Raw genomic sequence first — 20,596 nt, forward strand, 5'->3', positions numbered from 1 at the left:
CCTGAGTCTCCGCCCCTCGGGTCACGCGGCGGGGCAGCCGCAAGGCCAAGAAATTTGACTTTAAGGATTGAATTTTGAACATACGTATTGAAAAGATATCCCAGAGCCTGCTAGGGATTTAAAACTCAGAACGGTGTCAACAACCGTAAATGAGTCATTTTACAGTAACATTCCTGCATTACAGTAATGAATTCATAATCTTTTTAATTTGCCTCTCTCCCATAAGGCTTTAATAGTACATGCAAAGAGGTTTGGCATTTAAATGTGGATAAGAACTAATGAAATCTGCACATCTGCTGTGAGCTCAGCAGGATATGACTCGTTATTTGTGTGTTATTTGTGACAGATTGAGCTGTCTTAGCTTAACAAAAGCAATACAGTAAATATATTAAAAATAAAGCTATACCTTTGGCTACATGTGTAAGTTAGTTTCAATGCAAACCAGAATGCGTTCAGCATTTATGTACTCACGCAGTACTTCCTTTCATTGCAACTGTACAGTTTTACCGCTCCAGTGCCCTGGGCACTGCTCAATTTTTACAATCTAAAGTACTTAGTTACCATTGTGGTAAATTCCGTATGAATCTTTTGTTAGATAGCTAAGTTAAACAATCAATTAAGTGCTGCTACGTTTGCTGTTAAACCTTTAGGCATAAAACCACTGGTCATGTCCAGGCCGCAGCTGAGCAAGGGGGTCTACTCCGAACCTTGTGACTCAACTTATCCTTTCCTATCCTTGCTCTTTTTCCCCTTCTCCCCCAGCCTCCACGAAGATAATTTTGGGTTTAGATTGAGTGTAGTCTGCTTTTACTCTGTGTGCTTTAACCATCTAGGCTACAGCAGGAGTGAACCTTGCCCCCGAACTTCACCCTGCTTTCACTTTTACATTAAACCTGCTTTTGCCAACTCCTTTGCTGGTGATTTTTTAAGGCATCTTTAGAATACTCATTCCAACCACAAGGTCTTCTGCAGCTCAAGCAACCAGCAAGGCAGAGCTCAGGATGACTCGATGAAAAGACTTGAGGACACAGCCCCAGCAGATCTGCAGAAACTCTCATTGTCAAAGTCGAGGCTAACTTGGCACTGCAACCAGATGCTACACACAGTCTTCTAGTCTAGTGGAGACAAGATTGTGGAGCATTAGACCCTCAAAGAACAGCTGCCACACGGAAGGTCTGTGCAGAAAAAGGATGCCTCTCACGGACACAGGAGAGCACCTTTCCATTTATCACGTGCCTCCTTTTCTTGAGGCTTTTCTCCAAAGCTTGCTGCATCCAATGCAGACCATGAGTCTCTATAAGGACATCAGCATGCTTTTCACTCAGCACAGTTAAAAGAAATAAACAGAACAAATGGGAGTTCCAGGGAGCTTTTATTGAGTTCAATCAACAAAATCAGGATTTTACCATTCATCTTTTTTGCACTCGCAACTCATGAAGCTCGTCACAAGTCAGTGCTGCAACACATACAAAGCCAGAGAAAACGCATTCTCAACAAAATCTGAGCTCCACTGGAGTTTGCCAATTGCCAATTTAACAGAAAGCCAATTTTCCCTCCCTCCCTTGACTGTTTTGAAGGACTAGATCATATTTTTTGCTGGTTAACAGTAAGAATATCAACCCCTTGTGTAGGGTCTACTGGATTATGATACTCCACTTGAATTGCAAATAATTTCTTTTCTTGAAATAAAAGTTCCAGTTTCTTTCAATAAGGGGAACAGTGACTATTTTCTTCTCCTGACACCCCTTCCCCAAAATTACTGGTTAAAATACAGCAAGGCTGTATCTTAATAAACACATCCCTGCCTCCCTCACCCCCCCCCCTTCCCTAACTTGTCTACAGCAGAATTTAACAATGCTTCCACGCAGAGACATTTTAGCAACACAACAATGAACTGAGCAAAGCCTACAGGATAATCTGCCAAAGCCTTCTTGTGAAGTTCAGGTGCATGCTCTTTGGTCCAGAGACCTGGTTGAGTACAAAGGTAAACTGTGATTCAAAAAGGATGGACCAGAAGTTCACAGCAAACAGAAAACTCCCTGCAGGGACTGGAATTGCCCAACCTCTACCATAGCAGCTGCACTGCTGGAGTCTCTGGGAACAAAACTCACTTTGTTCTCAGGAAGCAATGACCAGTCAGCCCCAGCAGCACTACAAAGTTCAGCATCAGGGCAAGAACCACCACAACAGCAGCTCAAGAGATGTGGCATGACAGCTCTGTAACCTCTCTTACAGAAACTGAGGCAAGATAGCCATCTGCTCAGGTTTGTGTCCTATCAGTCATTTGTAAAGAAAAAAGTGAAGCATTTTTAAATCCTTGGAGCAGACACCCTCCCCCCATCCCAAATAAAAATAAACAGAAGATCAGAATGAGATGATTTGATACCACCATATAAACAACATGAGTTCATGTTGAGCTTCCCTGTTCTTACCCACAAAAACAGTCACAGAGGGCAAGGAAAGATGCTCCCATCTCATTCTGGGAACTGAAACACATATTTGAGACCAACCCACCCCCCTCCCCTTTGGGAAAAGGCCTCCAGCCACTGCAGTGCCCACCTGACAGTGGACACCCAGAGAATGGCCTGTAAGTTCTCTCGAGTGGCTGAAGATTCTATCACCTTCTTCACAGCCACCTCACCCAGCTGTGAAGCTCCATTTCTCAAATTCCTGGAGTGACACTTTTAGACTTCCAACAAAAAAATAAAATGCAGAACACATCAGGTTCTCATTCACATCAACTTTGTCAGAGAAGTATTTGACCTAGGGCTCATCACTGAAGGCTCTGACTAATCCATCTGTAAAGGCTGGTGACCAGCAAAAACTGGAGCTCACAAGAAATCTCAGGAAGCCAAGATTTATACACACTCCTAACTCTTGGGTAGGGAACAAAACAACCAAGAAAACCCCAAATCAAAATAATAAAAAACAAAAGCCCCAAACAAACAAAAACAAACAAAAAAAACCCCACAAAAACAAAACTAGGATTATCCTAGTCTTCTGGAGCATCTTTCCATTTGCAAGATCGCATCTGTTTGAGATAGCCTACTACCACCAAAAATAGGCTGCTTCCTTCTTGACAAGAAGCCACCTAAAAATGGTGCCCCCGATAGTTTAAGTAAGTGCCAATCCTCAATGAGAGGCCAATTTTGAAGTAATACTTTCAAAAGTTCTGTGCTTCAAGAGGGACCATCAATGCATGGTATCAGGCTAACCTACCACAAATCCAAGCAGAGCACACACACCTGACTTGACATTGCTATCCTGTTCTTGTTACATGTGCATGCCCTGGGTAAGATATAAAATTTATTTACATTTTCATGTCTTTGTTGCATTGACATTATCCCTCTTCTGTCTGGAAAATCATAAGCTGGCTGCAGTACAGGAGCAAGATTTTACTTTTGGTCAAAGTTACCACCCATAAGCTCCCACCCCCCACCCCCAAAAAGCACCCCAAAATTGTTTACATTTAGTACCTGCCAGTCAGTAAGCTATGTGGCTCACAGAGACCAAGCTCTTGAGTTTGTACTCTAGTGCAGCATTTGCTACAATTATGGAGTCACTGCTGACAAAAAGAAGAAAAACATCCTGAACACAAAAACCTTTCAATCTTGTAAAAGTTGTTGTCAGGAGGCACCTGGTTTCTGTTTATGATCATCAAGGAAACAGATGGCTAGTCCACCTTTATGATTCCAAACAATTTTACTCCAATTCAAAAAAGGGTCAAAATGGAGAGAAATTAAGACAATTAAATCCTGCCTCAAAGGTAAGCAAGCGTGGTGTGAGTGCAGCATCTGTATATGCGATAAATGAGCAAAAGGGATTGCATTCATCCAGGTGCCTCCTGACAGTGGTGGTTAACAGGCTAAAAGGGATTTTAGAAAGAGTAATTTTTTGATTTGTCTCACTCCTTTTGCCTGTAGATCAGGCCAAACATCAAGCATGTTGGGAGGGGCACAATTTAAAGCAACACTACTTGACCAGAAAGCACTTTTCAGCAATATACAATGCAAAATGACAGAGAGCAACTCATGGCAAACCAGAATAGATGGCAAGCAGCTTCCTGCAGCTTCTGACGTTAGCAGGGGTTTGCCCTTACCTGCTCACAGTTCTGCACAGAGGCCACTCTGGGCAGAAAATGCAGTGCTGCAGGAAGTGAATCAATTCCACTAAACTCCAGAACTGTCAGTTTATGCATGTAAATTGGTTTTTTTATGGTCTCTCAAACCCAAATCCACACCTTAAGCATATACTGCTCAGCAACACCCACTGAATTTCCCTCACACCATGATGGAACACAGGTCATGGACTCCTTCAGAGCTTGTCAAGTTCCTGAAGTTTCTAAGGGGGAAATCGAAGAGCATCTCCCAAAAGGCTGAGCTATGGATTTGGAGGCCTTGGAGCCCCCACAAGTGATCTCTTCCATGCGAGTGGTACAGGACTGTTGCTAGCACCAGAGCAAATCCATCCTGACAAGGGACACTTGTGGTGGCCTGCACTTCACAGAGGTCAGAGCACTTCTCACTGTTTAGTGTTGCAGAAAACTGAGCCCCTCTCATCTTTAGCTGCTCCCATAATCAGTCTAATCCCTTTAACCTCAGCAACCTTCATCATAAAAGAAAAAGTTATATATGAACCCAAACAGAAAAAAAAAAAAATCGTATTTACAAAGTTTGTACAATATACACATCTGATTTTCTATGGGACACACTGCACCAGAAGAAAGAGGGCCATGGCTCTGAAACAAGTCTACCTATCAAGTGCTATAACTACTGATGAAGACTCATGGAAACCAGTCTTTAGTGTTCTGCTAGAGCACAGGGCTTTTCTTATGGCTCCTGCAAAGGATCACAGGCTACTCTTTCCTTCTGGAGCTATGATGCTGCACCTAATCAGCCCAGATTTTATGTTGGTTTCATTTTAAATACACATATTTACAGTTTGGGTGAACTGCAGATGCATATCAACTCCTCCAACTAAAAAAAAAAATTAAAAAAAAAAAAAGTTGAAGAGAAAAGTAGTATTACCAATAACCAATACATTTCACCTCCCAGCCCTGGGCTTGAGTACATGGGAAGGAGGAGAAGGGGAAGAGAGGGGAACTTTGACCTGAAACCAAAAACAGATGTTGATTCCTTGGGCTGTGTCGGAAAGGTGATATTCTGAATGGTCTCATAGCATAAGGCACTTTGCACGAATAAGTAACAAGCTCTTTAGCTTAAAAAACAGATGAGTAACCAGGGAGAAGTTGAAATGCACTCAGTCAATGGTTAAAGAATTTGAAATAGCAGACAAGCTCGTGTTCATCAAGATTCTTCTCTTTTCAGGGTTTCTCTTCTTCCCTTGCTGTCCCTCCCTCCCACAGAAAACAAAATTTAAAACCAGCAGTTAGTGCAACTAATGTTCAATCAGCACACAGTGCAAACAAGTAGAAAAACAAAAAGACATTCCTCCTTTTATCTTCTTTCTTCCTTGCTGCCAAATTTAAAGAGAAAAAAAGGCCGAGCTCTTTAGTCTTCATAGTTCCGAAATGAAAAGATGAAGAAAAACCCACAAAGAGAAGGGTATCCCCAAAGAAACGATGTGTCACAGATTGGGATCATAGGGCTTCACCTTCTGGCATGTGTAATCAAAGCCTAAAAAAAACAACAAAACAACAACAACACAAGAAGAAAAAAATAAAAACCAAAAAAACCCAAACCCACCAAAAAAAAAAACCCAACAAAACAAACAACCACAACATCCACAGTTAAATCGGTTCTACACAAAACCAGAACGTTAAGTGATGACTCACACTAACTATGCAACAGCTCTCAAAAGGCAAAGGGCATATTGTACATCTCAATCCCAACCTCAGCTTTGTAGAAAGAGGTGCTGCTAATGCCCTTCTGTACCTACAAAACCTCCTGGTTTCTTGTATTTTAGGAAGTAGCAAACTGCTCTCTGGCAAGGTCACAGCATTCCCCTTAGGAATGTCACCCAAGAACCTGTTCCACATTCATCACCTGTTTTGTATTCTATTTACTTATAAACATGGAGAAGGTTCAACCAGCAAAGCAGAAGCTTTCAAAACAGCTAGGTATGACTATCTAGGGTTATCCTTGGATGATTTCAAAGAAGGAACAATAGGTTTGTTTTAATGCTGTTGAACAGTCTGCTTCTATAGCCACTTTTTTATTTTTGGTCATCTGAGAAGAATTTCAGCAGGTTCACTGGTATTGTCTTTCTAATTCATGACCTCTGAGAAGAGTACACAAAAGAATGATTTTCAGCCCAAACTGTATGGTGATGGATCTTGCACAACAACATCTTAGCTAAGGTCATCAGATCAAACATCATCCTGCAGCCATTTAGCTTGACTGCAGTCCAGGGCATGTCATCTTCCTATAAAGGAAGGACTTGACTCAGCAAGTGAGACAATTATCAGAAAGGGAGCACTTAGATGAATCTCCAACAGTGAAACCTCATTTTCTTTTGAAACTACGTAGACGACCTCAAGTGGCAGCAAAGATGAATTACAGCTTCCCCCCCTACTTAGTTCACTTCCAAGAATTCTATGAACCAAAGGATACAAAAGAGGCAGCACCTTTTACTTGAACCTGATCCCTTCTGGCTGGTGAGGTGGTTACTCTTCTATTGATGCTCTGTTCTCACAGCCATCCATTTTATCTCCTCACCTTTTTGAGGACTACTTTCTTCTCTGCCCCTGACCAATTTCTCATTTCAGCTTAGCAATATAGAAAGAATTCATTAGGCTACTAGTACTCCATCCTGGCCTCTCCCAGGCACCATTCCCCACTCCCCCTTTTCCCCATTTTTTGTGTCCTTAGCATATGGTCAGCATTTCAATTAAAACAACTAAAAAATACTCATCCCTCCCGTCCCACCTTCAGCACATCCATGGAATTCCTTGCACTGACATTCTGTTTCAAACCCTTGTTTTCACATTCAGAGCTTTTTCATCACCTCAGCTTCCCTCTTCCCCTGAGGTAACACTGACACATCGACGACATACCTGTCATTCAACACACTGCTTTTCAGCAAGGCACTTACATACCTACATGTTTACTGTTTCTCATCTTCTACAGGTTCACTGTGGTATTCTGCCACATACAAGCTCTTGTCGATGTTGCTTGGTATGGGTTTAATTTCAGTTCCCAACTGCTCCTCAATACTTTTCAGGTTGAATCGATCGTCATAGGTGATCAAGTTGATGGCCAGGCCAAGATGACCAAAGCGACCTTGACAAAAAACAAAAACACGCACTTGAACTGAACTGAGTTAACGTAGGGGCTGACAGAAAAAAAGTCTGCAGACTCTGAAGTTAGTATCATTCTGTGATGATAAAAACAAATCTAGTCACACGTCTCTACACCTTTCACATCAGTTTTTGGTAAGGAGTTTCGCAGTGCTGTAGGAATAAGAAAACTCAGGAGGTTCAAAATACTTTGACCAAAGCACCAGGATAATTACCAGCAGAAAGTCTTTGAGAGTTCTTGTAGAAGCCTGAACTTTTACAAAGTTCAACTACACTGAGGTTCCTTTGTTTACTGCCTTTCTTCAGGGAGTATTTTGCTGATTTCCAGACAGTAGAAACATATCTCAGAACACGAGGAGAAGAAAGCATAAATCTCTAGGCTTGAGACAGTCTGGAAGCTAAGATTTTAGTACAGAATTTTCCCAAACTGCAAACAGGGGCAATAGTAAGTCTCCTGAGATGAAAGCAAAATAGGCCTCTTTTTTTTTTTTTTCCATTAGATTGTTCAGGCCAGTTTCGGGAGAACGGCCCTTTAGTTGATATTATTCAGATAATATCGTCAGTGAGGATAGCCATCTGAGATGACACCCAAAACCAAATTAGTCAGAAAAATCAAAGCTACCTAAAGTAATTCTCAGGTATAGTAATAAAAAACCAAAAGCCAGTTCAAGGCTAAAAAGCATCACAGTCATCAGCCAAGCTGCACCTAAACCCGGTTTTTCCTCTCACCTGATCTGCCAATGCGATGAAGATAAGTCTCTGCAAGCTTTGGGAAATCAAAGTTTATCACCACATTCACAGCCTGGATATCAATACCTCGGGTAAACAGATCTGAAAGACAATCCAGATCACAAGAAAGTTAATTTCAATGAGCTCTAACGCTGACAGTATTTAGGGTGTAAAGATTAACAGTGATGAACTGATTGCTTTGTGCTAGTTTCCAGATACAAGCTTTCCTTGTATCAAAGACAGTTTACACACAATCCTGTTACAGCTTCCTCTCATTCTGTATACATTATAAACATGAATAACCTAAGAACACCAACCAAAACCACCAGATCTGCACATCTACGCAGAAAAAATAACCACAAAGCTAGTTTTTTCCATGATACACTATTTTGGAGCAGATCTTCTTAAGCATCTCTTCACACAGAATTGTGCATTGCCAGTGTCACAACAGACTTGAGACCTGAACTACATTCCACTACCTCAACTACTTCTATTCTGCTTCTAGTGATTTTTGTTAAGATGGCCCAGACATATGTAGTGAGTGATAGCAGACACTGCCAGGTACTGCCCAAACAGGCCGTGCAACAAAGAACTTGGATCACACACAGGCCAGTCAAAACTACAAAAATATTTAGAAAAAATGTGCTATAAACACTTGAAAGAATCAGCAAAACTTCACATGATCATAGTCACAGTTGTACTGATATATCATAAAGCTAACAACCCAACAACTCAGGGAACCCTCATGTGTGAAAATAAACAGAAACCACTATTGCAGTAAAATGATTTGTTGGCAAGCTGCACCTTCACAAAAGACAAAACTCCACATGCCTAAAGGAGTGCTGCACCCTGCTACACGCAGGCTTGAAAAAGACATATTACCAAAACACCTTGTTTTGGTTTATTACAGCTAATTGATCTACGATACCTGTGCTAATGTGCTTTCTATCACAAACTTTAGAAACAGGAAAATGTTTAGGAACTCTTACCAGTGCAAACGAGATTGCGGCACAAGCCATTTCGGAAATCATGGAATACACGATTGCGGTGCTCCTGGAAATACATACATATAAACAAAGAGAAACAAAAAACCAAAGTATAACCAGCTGGTACTTACAGGTATATTCAGGTAACTAACACTGAACTTCAATCATAGGAATTTCTCCTCCTTCTCATTAGAGAACAGCTGAGTTGAAACAAGATGCCAGTATATATATTTTTAGCACTCCTTACACCATATATTCTGAAGAATTAACTCTAGAGGGTCTTGATCCCACTTTTCGACAATCAACTGACTGCATTTTAAAACCTCCTACAAATGGCATCAAAACCATCTCAGAAAAGGACTATCTAGAGTTATAATTACATGAAATCACATCAAGGAAGTTAAACTGGTATTTTGACTGTTGTCGTTCTCCAGTCCCCCTTGCCAAATTTCCCATGTTTTATTCATTCCCTTAAAAACTGAAGTTGGCAGTAACTTCCTTTTCCAGTATGAAACATTTTTCACTACTGATTCAGAATCAGGGGTGGGATGAGTCAGTTTTCTGTGAAGACTCTCCTCTCACAAACACCTCACTCTGGGCCACACAAAGATTAAGTAATATCACTGTTAAGTGGAATTTAGAGAGGGAATGAACAAGCTGAAGCATTCTGTAAAAACACAGCTGCACTTTGCCAAAAGATCATCCACTGACTGATCAAAAGCATACAAAAATCAGACTTCGAGGAACTCACTTGCATACCTCTCTGTTCTCAATAACACCACCACTTCTGTTGCTGCTCAATTAATTACTGCTCTGCATCTGGCCCAGCAAACACTGGCATTACCTGGCATTGCATGAACAGCAAGCTAGACTAGTTTACATATAAAATTAAAAAAAAAAAAAGTTTCAAAGCACTCCTGTTCTACATGCATCACTTCAGCCTTCTGACATCTTTTAACAGTGCGAAGCTAGAGGAAGTGTGAGCTACTGTACAATTAACAGAAACCTCTGCACCACCAAAGCTGCAATGGCATTTTTCACCAGCTACACCAAGGCCACAAGTGTCTGGTCACCATACACCAGCCACAGCTTTCACCAAGAGGTTTGATCCAACCCACCTCCTCAACTTCTCAGATTCCCCTGCAGTCACAGTGCAAGATCACTGTTTGCAAAGCCACACAGGGCACTCACTGGACTATGTATTGGGGTTTTTTGTCACCTGTTTTAATTCAGCCCCGTTTTCTCATCTGTGTTACCCTGTGTGCTCTACCCTGGCTCCCCATGCTGCCAAAGCAAGGCAGCAGCACTAAGAACTGTGCCTTCTAGCTGCTGTTTGTGCTTACACTGGGACTAATTAATCTGACCTGAAGTATTCAAATACCAACTGGCCACATACATTGAACAGTCTGGAAAGAGGGCTGGGATGGGGGAAGGCTGGGGGTGGAGGCTGGCAGCAGGTAACTAAAACCAAACCTAGAGCAAAGCAATACATGTTTCAGTTTATGAAGAACATGCAAACTTAAAGCAAGCATGAGACTTAATTCAGCTGTTCAGTAAAGCCTGGGGTGGTGTGGAATAAACCACTGTAGACTTCATACTCACCTGCCTCATTTTAGCATGGATATAGAAGCAGGAATAGCCCAGCTGGGAGATCTTTTTGGCTAGCAATTCAACCCGTTGAGAGGAGTTGCAGAAAATGATCGACTGGTTAATCTGGAGCTGAATGAGTAAACAGTGTTCTCAGTAAATGCAGCATTTTACTAACAAAGGATCCCAGACATGTCTAAATCCCTTCCAAAAAGAAAGCACAGCAGGTATGCTGCTGGTAATTCACATCAGACGTACTTTTGTATAGAAAGGGAAAAAAATAAGAAAGTTCTATAACACGGAGATGCAGGACAAGAAGCATGCATTTTTAACCTTAGATATATAGCACATTTTGACAAAGAAAAATTTTCATTAAGCTGCCTTTGAAACACTCAGTCTCATTCTTGGTTCCAAGAAGGAAAAAGCTTCTGATATGCTCCTGACCCAGCCCTACTCCTTACCCTGGAAAAGAGCGTATTGAGGCAGTGCACTTTCTGACGCTCAGTGACATAGGCATAGTACTGAGTAACTCCCTTCAAGGTCAGCTCCTCCATCAGATTAATCTCATACGGTTTCTGCAAATGGGAATTCTGAAAAATAAAGATATTGATAAAGCAGACAGATCTATGTGCAAAACAACATAAGCAGCTCCCACTCTACACCACATTTAACTTCCTCCAAGGCAAGGATGCACTACCTAGCCACTCTTCATGCTATGCTGAAAACAGACAGAGTGGGTAAATTTTCACAAATGATTACTTAAAAATCCAAGGTGACTAAGCAGGCCAAACAGGAGCAGCCTCCAGAAGCAAATCCATACAGATGACATAACTAATACACAAAGTGGAAACCAGAACCTTACAGGCAAAAACTGCACATACCTAGCTTCCCATTAATGCAACTGCAGGTCAAAAACTGCTTTCAAACTTCTGTTCTAGACTTAGGCTGATTTAGATTAAACCTGTGAAGTTTAGATGTATTTAAAAAACCAAGCACTAACAGCTATGCACCACTCATCCACACCCTTCCTGTGTGATGTCACCACCATCACCATACCTACAGGGATACATCTCAACTCACCATGAACTTCTGCACACTCAAAGGAAAAGTGGCTGAGTAGAGCAAAATCTGTCTGTTTTTAGGTAGCGTGAGAATAATGTCTTCCATTATTTGAACAAAATCTTGAGACAGTAACTTATCTGCCTGTAACAACAGAAGTAATAAACAGCAAGTTAAAATAATGGTGTAAGATTTCAGTCTTTCAGTAGCTCCACATTTGGGGGAAGGGAAAAAAAACAGTTACCAGGGTTCCTACCAGAGTCATCCAAGAGCTTTCACACAACTATATTCTCCCTCACTCAGAAGACTGTACGCTACTGGATGTTCATAAATCAATTTTATATACGATTACGTGGTAAGCACAGCTGACTCATTATTAACAGAAAACAAATGAAATGCATTCCTTTGTTGCAGAATAGACTGTTACTCTATTCTTTAGCATCAGCAAAGACAGGAAAGGCAAATCTTCCTAGGCTGTTTCCTTAAAAGATTTACAGCAAAAAAATCCTACTGTCAAAATAGTTTCTCAAAAATACTGAGAAATGGAGGAGACCTTACAGTGTCTCTAAGCAAGTTTGAATCATTGCTGTGCACCAAAAGGACACTCACTGAGACACATCATTCCTTTAACTTGGTGTTAAAGTCCCAGAACATTTAACATAAGCAACTTGCCTCATCCAATACTATCATCTGGACATGCTCAACTTTTGCTACTCCTTTCTTGATGAGATCGAGAATTCTCCCAGGGGTAGCTATCACCACATGCACTGTAAGGTTAGAAGAGAGAAAAAAAAGAGAAACACAAAAACCCCACAAGGTTAAGGTGATTAACACTGTGTTTCCTTCCAGCATTCATGGCCATGTTTCATATGAACATTTTGAAAGAATGGCAACAGTATACGAACAGCACAACATTGTAGTCTGCTCTGTAACAGGCAAACAGTAACAAGCAGAAATTTCACGATCACATTGTAAAAGCCACAAAGAAACAGCAACCCTAGTATAGCAGAAGTGCTCTGACCTGTATCATCAAGTCTCATTATGTCATCTCGCAAATTGGTTCCTCCTGTTGTTGCCATCACTTTGGCACCTCCCATGTGTTTGCTGACTTGGATACAGATTTGACTGACCTGCAGGGCTAGTTCACGGGTGGGAACGATCACCATTGCTAAAAGTTAAAAACATCACTGTGAGTCACTAGTAACACTCTATCTTAAATATTCATCCTCAGAGGAGACAGGTACTTTATGAAGTAAAATAATGAAAAGCACAGTTTAGGAATTCCACTCTGGGTATTCTAGAAAGACCCAGGAACTGCTCTTGACAAGGCAAATTCCATGCAAGGATTCTCCAGTCCTTGATGCTCCCTTTGCACAACTACCCCAGCCAGCACGCTTACTTATTACTCCACATCCACTTTCCAGGGCAAGACAGAAAAGTGTACAAGCCTTCTTCCATTTAAAGCTTTTGAAAGCAACTGTGGGACTTTGCAAATTCCACCTCCCCTCCACCACTCCCCATCAGCTTTCTCTGGAAGTACAAGCAGATAACCTACACTGCCCAAATTCATTAACCAGTTTTAGATTCAAGTATCTTATGTAGTGACTGACACCATTACCTGCGTGCAGCTAAGTGAGATCCACCTCAACTGACCTTGTATATTGTCCTTCTTTAAGTCTAGCCGTTCAAGTAAAGGAATGAGGTAGGCTCCACTCTTGCCTGTTCCATTTTTTGCTCTAGCCAAGATATCCCTACCAGATAAAGCAATGGGGATGCTCTCCTCCTGAAATGTAAGGACAGACAGTGCATGAGCAATTAATCATAAGCCATGCTTCACTGAAGAGGCTGACCAAATTTAACTCCCCTCACTAACAGTATCACATGAAATTTGATTGTTTCATGACCATTGCTATTATTACTATCCTGAAAATACAAGCATGACAGACTCACAACAGGAAGAAGTTAAACCCATCAGTAAAGAGTTCCCCAACACATCCCACTTAAAAGTCCTTATCTTGCCTGATCATAGGAAAGGGATCAGGTACCACAGGTAAAGCCATACTAACACATTAGGAAAAAAGTGAAAAAATGGGAAAAAAATAAGTGAAGAGACAATGAAAGTCACTAGCAAACTCCTCCTACGGAAGAAGATTCCCACCTGCATCTTAACATCAGAACCAGCTCAGCCCATGTGATTCCAACTTCCATATTCCTGTGATATACTTCCCAAAAAATCTTCTACTATCCAAACACAGGCCCCGTGTATTTTTAATTTTACTACCTTTTTCAGCAACATCTAAAGAAATCTCAGCCTTTTTGAAAGGTGGCATCATGTGAATCTGTTTACGAACAAAGCAAGCCATAGTTTTCTCATGCCTTAAAGAGACAAGGTAGCTTAAAGAGCCGAGTCAGTGATAAAACTTGAAAGACCAATTAAAAGAGAGTTCAACCTTCCACCCCCCTCCTTAAGTTTACACATGAACAGTTCTTAATAGAACAAGTCTTAGAAGTAAAAGAAAGATGGAGGTACAGAAAAGTAAACTTGTTAAGATATTAATCTCTCTCCCACAATCCCCATTACTCTTCTTCCACAAGATTACAATAAAAAGAGCCACCACTGTGATAAAGCCATAATTATATTTTTAACAACTAAAGGTACATAGCCAATGGTAACTCAGTTTTCTGGAAAATTTATAGAACAGACCCCTGGGACTACTTATGTGAAAGACAGTATTGAACAGAGAATTAACAAATTAACACCTCCAGCATGAAAAAGAAAATCCAAGTTAACTTCTCTGAAGTGTAAGACAGTCCCATCATTAAGTCACTCATTGAATGACTTAGTCATTTAGCTGGGGGTTAGAAATTCTTGTCTTTCCCAAGGGACACCAAGTTCTTTTGTTCACAGCTTCAGGTTTTCCCCAATGATGGCATAAGCATTGGACATTTAGGCGTAACAATGTCAATACATTTACAGAAACTAAAAGCAGCATCTAAGTAGTCTCTGTTTGCAAACAACCTGAATAGGAGATGGTTTTTCCCAGCCCATTTCAAAAATTCCCATCAGCAACTCCCGTTTCAAACAGTAATCTTCAAACTCATTTCCTTTTGTGGAGGTCACGTCCTGAATAATCAAAAAATAAAGCACACGCAAAGATTAGGTCATACAAGCTGAAGCTGTATATTGGTCTGAAATAGCCTGTACAGGAAGACCACAAATTACTACAGTAAAAGTTCTCATTAACCCGTGCAACACCCTACAGCAGCAAAGGAAACATTCGCTTTCTCAGAACCAAACACAGCTCCTGAGTGCATACAGCGACACCTTCCCATCTGCCTTGCACAATACAGATCCTGCCTGTGTCATGCTGTAATACTAACAAAGGAAAATATCCAGGGTGAACTCAATTTTTGAGCTTTCCAAGAGAAGCATCGCTCACAAACAGTAGGGAGAACAAATTAATTCTTCATTTAAACAGTAGGTGCTGTACTACTTTTTAGCCTTTGCTCAGGACAAGTATTTTACCACTGCAAGCCCTCCCACAAGTTTTATTTAATATTTATTCCTACAATTCAATTATCCTTACCGAAGTTTTGATTCTCAAATCCTTTGGAGGGAGTTTTAAAGTCTTCTTCCAGTCATCACCAGGTCTATAGCAAAATAAAATGCGAACAGATTTTAAAATAATTAGTATTTTGATTTTGCATTTTGTTTTCTTAGATATAGTGATGAACATGTAGTATTTTCACCTCCTCAAAGCTAAAAGCACCTACACATATGAGCTCAAGTCTTCTCTGAGCTAAGCAGGATTTAACAGGCAGAAACTGTAAACAGACAAAATCAGCTGTCTGCCAAACAAATTTGTGAAATCTTTATCCAGTCATGATTTAAGTCCCATTTTTAGGGCACTGAATCAAATAGCAGAACAGATTTAAAACTGAGCGTTGACTTAGTCACGTAACAGAAACCGGCTGTAATAAATCCACACAAGACTATTTCATGACTTATAAGAAAAATTCTCTTGTCCAGGGAGCGTCCATTCTTAATTTCCAAGGAATGTGAAAAGGTTAAAAAAAACAAAAAACCTTCTGGTAAAAAAATTAACTAAGCAATCACTCCACTTGTTGAGCAAGTGTCATTTGCTCTCAGTGAGACTTAAGACACCCATCCTCTCTTGAAAGCCACTGTAGAGAGGAGAGCAAGTCCTTCTCTTCACCGGCCCCAGGAAGTTACGCGTGAATTCTGATGAGCTTAATTCACGACATTGATAAGAGTAACCGCGTAATACATTAAAAAAAGAGGGGGGACGGGGCAAGGTAGGCAGATTTTAAGAACCTGAGTGTTCCATCATGCTCTGAGGACAGCTGACATTTCCTTCGCAAATAATTAACAAAATAAAAGCCAATGCTGTTCAGGGGGAGGACGATCCATAAAAGAAAGAAGAAAAGCAACACATTACCATACTGTCCTAGTATTTTACATCTTTCAGAAATTCCAACCAGCACACTTCCAAAACTAGCTGGATGGGAGCAGGGTATCACAGTGGGACTGTATCCTCTCAGCTCCAGCTTTGATGAATTAAAGCCAGAACATTACAATGAGGAGATCAGGTGCTACTATTTCAGATCAATCACAAAACACAACTGACTTTAAAGCATTTCCCACCATGAGAAAGAACTGCAACAAACTGAAAAGCATACACAACTAGACTGAGACCAGGTGTCATTTCCTCCTTGGTCTTAAATGTCAATTCAGTTCCTTCCCACTCCTCTACTTCCCTCTTGCACCACTTGCAACAAGCAAAAACCACAGGACTGTACTGCTCTGTGGGCTGCCTCTGACAGTAGCTCACACTCAGAAAAGCACAGCATCAAACTTGGATTTTCACAACAATCACTGTTGCAGAGAAGCTTGCACACGGAGATACAGCTTTTTTTTTCATAACGTACATCACAGGACACTTCTAACCACCCATGTCACAAAACAACAGAATACAACATTTTCCAAATGGGAACCCGAGAATGCTTTCCCACATATAACTTTTAAACATTCCTTTTGTGGCAGCTGATACAAACACTTACTTAATAGCGGTGGTCATACTCTGTGCTTGCTGTTGAGTGCCATTATTGATTGTGTTGGCATTTTTCAGCTGGTTCATCTGTTGCTGAGTTTGTGTGCCTCCACCTCCGGGGCCCCCGCTGGGTTTTACAGGGCCTCTCAACTGCCCATTCTGACTGGATAGACCCATTATAACAGGGTTCTCTGTTCTGGCCGTGCTCATGCTTTTATCTTTAAAGATGTCTTTTTAGACGTCAAAACTTTGAAAGTCAGTACAGAAACTGTAATAACAGTTTATTAGACTCTCCAAAATGAAGAGATAAATAAGTCTTGCTCAATATATGAGTCCTTTATTGCAATGCAGGCAAGCACCTGTAAGTCACTCAAAAGTAAAGCAGTAACTTGCTCTGATGCACTGTGGAACAACTTTTTTTTAAAAAAAGCCCTCTATTGAAGTTGAGTTATATCAGAATTCACTTGCTTCAATCTGAAAGAGAAGCAGACAGTAACAATTAGTATGTGGATTTTTGTCTACATAAATCACATCAGTTTACTTTTGTATTTTAAGAAAAATTTCTTCCCAGGCAGTGCGCAACAAGGGTACTTTCTTTCTTTGTTTCCTCAGTGATAATTATAAAGACATGCATCAAACTTTTTTTGCCTTTCCATAAAGTTTTGCCTAACATCTTCAGCCACCAAAGAAAACCTCCTAAACAGTTGTACTACAGAGACCTTCCACTACCTGCCCCCTCCCATAAAGTAACCATTAAGTGTATCAATTGTTTTGATGGCTCTTCAATTCCCCCACAAATTCACCCACTTCCGGGATGCAGCCAACCAGCCCTAAAATGCTGAGCAATAATATTACGCATAGGTTTGTGACAGGAGGCAAGAGTACAATATCAAGGGGACATTCCAGTTAGAACTGACAAAATGCCTACATTACTCTGATTGCCCTGTTCAGTTTGAAAGGGAAATATAAATTATGTAAACCCAAACATGCAGCTTACCCTCCTCCAACCCAAAACGCAAGCTCAACCAGTTTATCCCCAGTTTTCAACCAGGTATTGATTTAAGGCTATTCAGAACAGTGACTAAACAACACCATTACGCTGAACTGAGAGCAGCTGCCTCTTTGAGTCTAAGTGACTGAGCTTCAACTTAAGCAGTAACGCTGCTGGTTATCCAGCTTCCTGCTTGTGACCTTACCTTCCTGCTGTCAGCGACAACTTACGTTGTGCCCAGAAGATTAACATTTCATACACATGACTTAATATTGACTCTGTATGTAACAGAACTGCAAAACTGTGGAAAGACAATACGAGGTCTGCCCCTTACACAAAGCAAGCATGGACCAGAGCTAAAGACTCTTTAAGATGGTACCAGGGAGATAAAATGTCCCTAGTCCAAAATCTTTTGGAACAAAAAGTAGGCTTGCCTGTGCTTTCTCACCATAAAGCATCTGCATCTTGGGAAAACACAAAGGAAAAACCAGCTGACTACTGCTTCCTAACCTCAGCATTCACAACAAAATGCATGTTTTCCCAGTGAATAAAAAGGCACACTGAAGAGCATTCAAGAGAGTGGAAAAGGAATTCAGACTTCACAGCTGGTTTCAAGTGTGTCAATTCTGGCTTTACAGCAAAATTTTAAAGTTTGCGATACTAGGATTTTCTGCTAGTTAACTGTCAAGGCATCTTCGAAGAGATATTTCTCCTGACCATTAACCTCCTAAAAACCAGACGAGTCACGAAGGTAACCAGAGACGCCAATGAGACCCGAATACCAACGCCGAGAAGTTCTCCAATAGTGTAGGAAATGAAACCTCTCAGTGCCTTATGCCCTCACGCTCGTAACTATCCTTTAGAAGAACAGAGGTTAAAAATAACGCACAGCCTCATGGAACCCAACAAATCTCCCCGTTCCGATAAAAGAGACGCCACCATTTCGGAAACTGACGGACTGAAGAAAAAAGGGCCTCCGTCGCCTATCTGTGCTCTCCGGGCGCGGGCGGGCGGGCGGCCGGGGCAGTAGCTCCGGACCTTTCCCTTCCCCTCAGCTGGGCCTGGCACAAAGGGAGCCCTCGAGGTGCTCAATGTGCCTGGTGCGCCGGGGCCGCACTGCAGAGCCCCGCGGCCGAGCGGTGGGCCCGGCGCCGCCCGCCGATCGCAGCTGCGCCACACCAACACCTCCCGCCCGCGAACAATGGAGCAGCCGCCGCTTGCCGCCCGGGCCGGCGGGGAGCGAGCGCCGCCCGGCCCCGCCCCGCGCGGTCCCCCGGCCCCGCCGCTCCCTGTGCGCCCAGGCCCGGCCCGGCCTGGCCGCCCCCGCCCCGCCCGCGGCGCCGCCAGGCCCCGCTCAGGCCCGCGCTCCCGCCGCAGGCCGCGAGGCGCGGCCCGCCGGCAGCGGCCCCCTCGCCCTGCTCCACACAGAGCCGTGCCCGCCCTGGCCCGTCCTCACCGCCACCAGCCGCGCTCCCCCTCGCCCAGGTACAAAATCCTCTCGCTGCCCCGGTGCCTTGTTATGGCGACTCGACGCTCCAAGATGGCGGCTTCCTCCTTCCTCCCGTGCGCCCTCCCCCTCCCGGCGGGCGGCACCGCCCCGGTCCGCACGCACCACGTACGTACGTACGTACGTTCGGCGTGCGCCACGCGTCACGCCACACCCGGTGCGCGGTGCCCACGTGATCGCGGTCGTCGGGCCGGCCCCTCAATCCTGGCCCTTCCCTTTTAACCCCGTTTCACAAGAAGATGTGTGGAAACTTAACGGGGCATCGCTATGTAGTCATTTAAACAGAGCCAACACAAACGTAAGAATAAAAGACTGAGCCACAGCCTGTAGGAGTCGTAACCACCCATCGTGACAGGCTGGGAATTTTGCACTTCTTTTTAGACAGCTGTTATTTAGACATGGATTTTGACAAACCGAGACACAATGGGAATGTAATCTTAAACAGTAGCACTTAAACACCTGGTAGTTCCAAAACTGCTTTGCAGCCAAATTTTTCTTCAAATATTTTTCCAAAGTACACGCAAAAGGACAAGGACATTCCTAATTTTATCTGGTTCCTCTCATCTACAGCTGTCTCTAGATGGCTGGTTTTCCACCCTCAGCAGCAAAAGGCACAGGCTCCACCCTCCAGTTCTGGCTGATTGAGAACATCCTTCCTGATCTCTCAGTCTCCCAGGCTCAGTGGTACCCCACTCCTTGCGTTACCCCTCAACCCTTGCAGCACAAGGGCTTCAGGACAGGGCTTGCTCAGTCTGTGTTGTCCCTGTGAGGTGAGGGATGTGAGTGAGGCACAGTGTGAGCTCCCTATGGCCTCCCTCCGGTTTTGCTGCTCTCCATCCTTTCAGTTTTATGAGAAAGAGTGCCCAGAGGCTGATGAGCACATGCAGCTGTACACAAAGGTCCTTATGGCAGAGGACAACAGCGACATCCTCGGGGCAGTGGGTGCCCAACAAGTCGAGATCTAAGAAGCAGGAGGAGTGGTTGTAATCCAGCAGTGCCCACGAGAATAACACCACCTCCTTCTTCACCAGCCCAAAGTCCCACCAGAGTCTTTGCTGGTAGAGAGGCCTTGGTGCAGCTGTGCCTAGACAAGAGGAGGACAAGAACTGTGCTTGTCAAACCACCTCAGCTCCTCGCACAGGAAAAGCTTTCTGCCAGAATGCCAGCTGCAATGCCATCCTACTCTGCTGACTGGGGCATTCTCACCGTGAGTCGGGTGCTGTGACAAAATGCCGAACAAAATGCCCATTTCCCCGAGCAGAGAAAATCTTGATTTCCCATCTTAATTCTCCTTTGTTACCCTTGTGAAATCAAGCTGCCCAGCCCCTGCTAGCCCTGCTCTAGACTTGCAGAGCGGCTGCCAAGGCTTTGCTTTCCTGTGCAAGCCACCTCACACTCCCCCAAGCC

At 42.8% G+C, this 20,596-nt stretch overlaps 1 protein-coding gene across 1 annotated transcript; it reads right to left on the bottom strand.

Annotated features, from left to right (window-relative positions):
• Positions 1-1,353: 1,353 nt before the first annotated feature.
• On the bottom strand, positions 1,354-19,264 carry DDX6 (DEAD-box helicase 6). Its single transcript, XM_068994972.1, has 14 exons — positions 19,139-19,264; positions 16,702-17,165; positions 15,207-15,270; positions 14,639-14,743; positions 13,273-13,402; positions 12,641-12,787; positions 12,288-12,386; positions 11,641-11,759; positions 11,022-11,150; positions 10,576-10,692; positions 8,977-9,040; positions 7,988-8,089; positions 7,058-7,241; positions 1,354-5,636 (listed from the first exon to the last, which is right to left on the bottom strand). Exons 2-13 carry the CDS (start codon positions 16,899-16,901, stop codon positions 7,066-7,068), a joined length of 1,452 nt encoding a protein of 483 aa, XP_068851073.1. The 5' UTR covers positions 16,902-17,165; positions 19,139-19,264; the 3' UTR covers positions 1,354-5,636; positions 7,058-7,065.
• Between the last annotated feature and the right edge of the window lie 1,332 nt (positions 19,265-20,596).

The sequence above is a fragment of the Aphelocoma coerulescens genome, chromosome 24, assembly GCF_041296385.1.
Source record: "Aphelocoma coerulescens isolate FSJ_1873_10779 chromosome 24, UR_Acoe_1.0, whole genome shotgun sequence".
Lineage (NCBI taxonomy): Eukaryota > Metazoa > Chordata > Aves > Passeriformes > Corvidae > Aphelocoma > Aphelocoma coerulescens.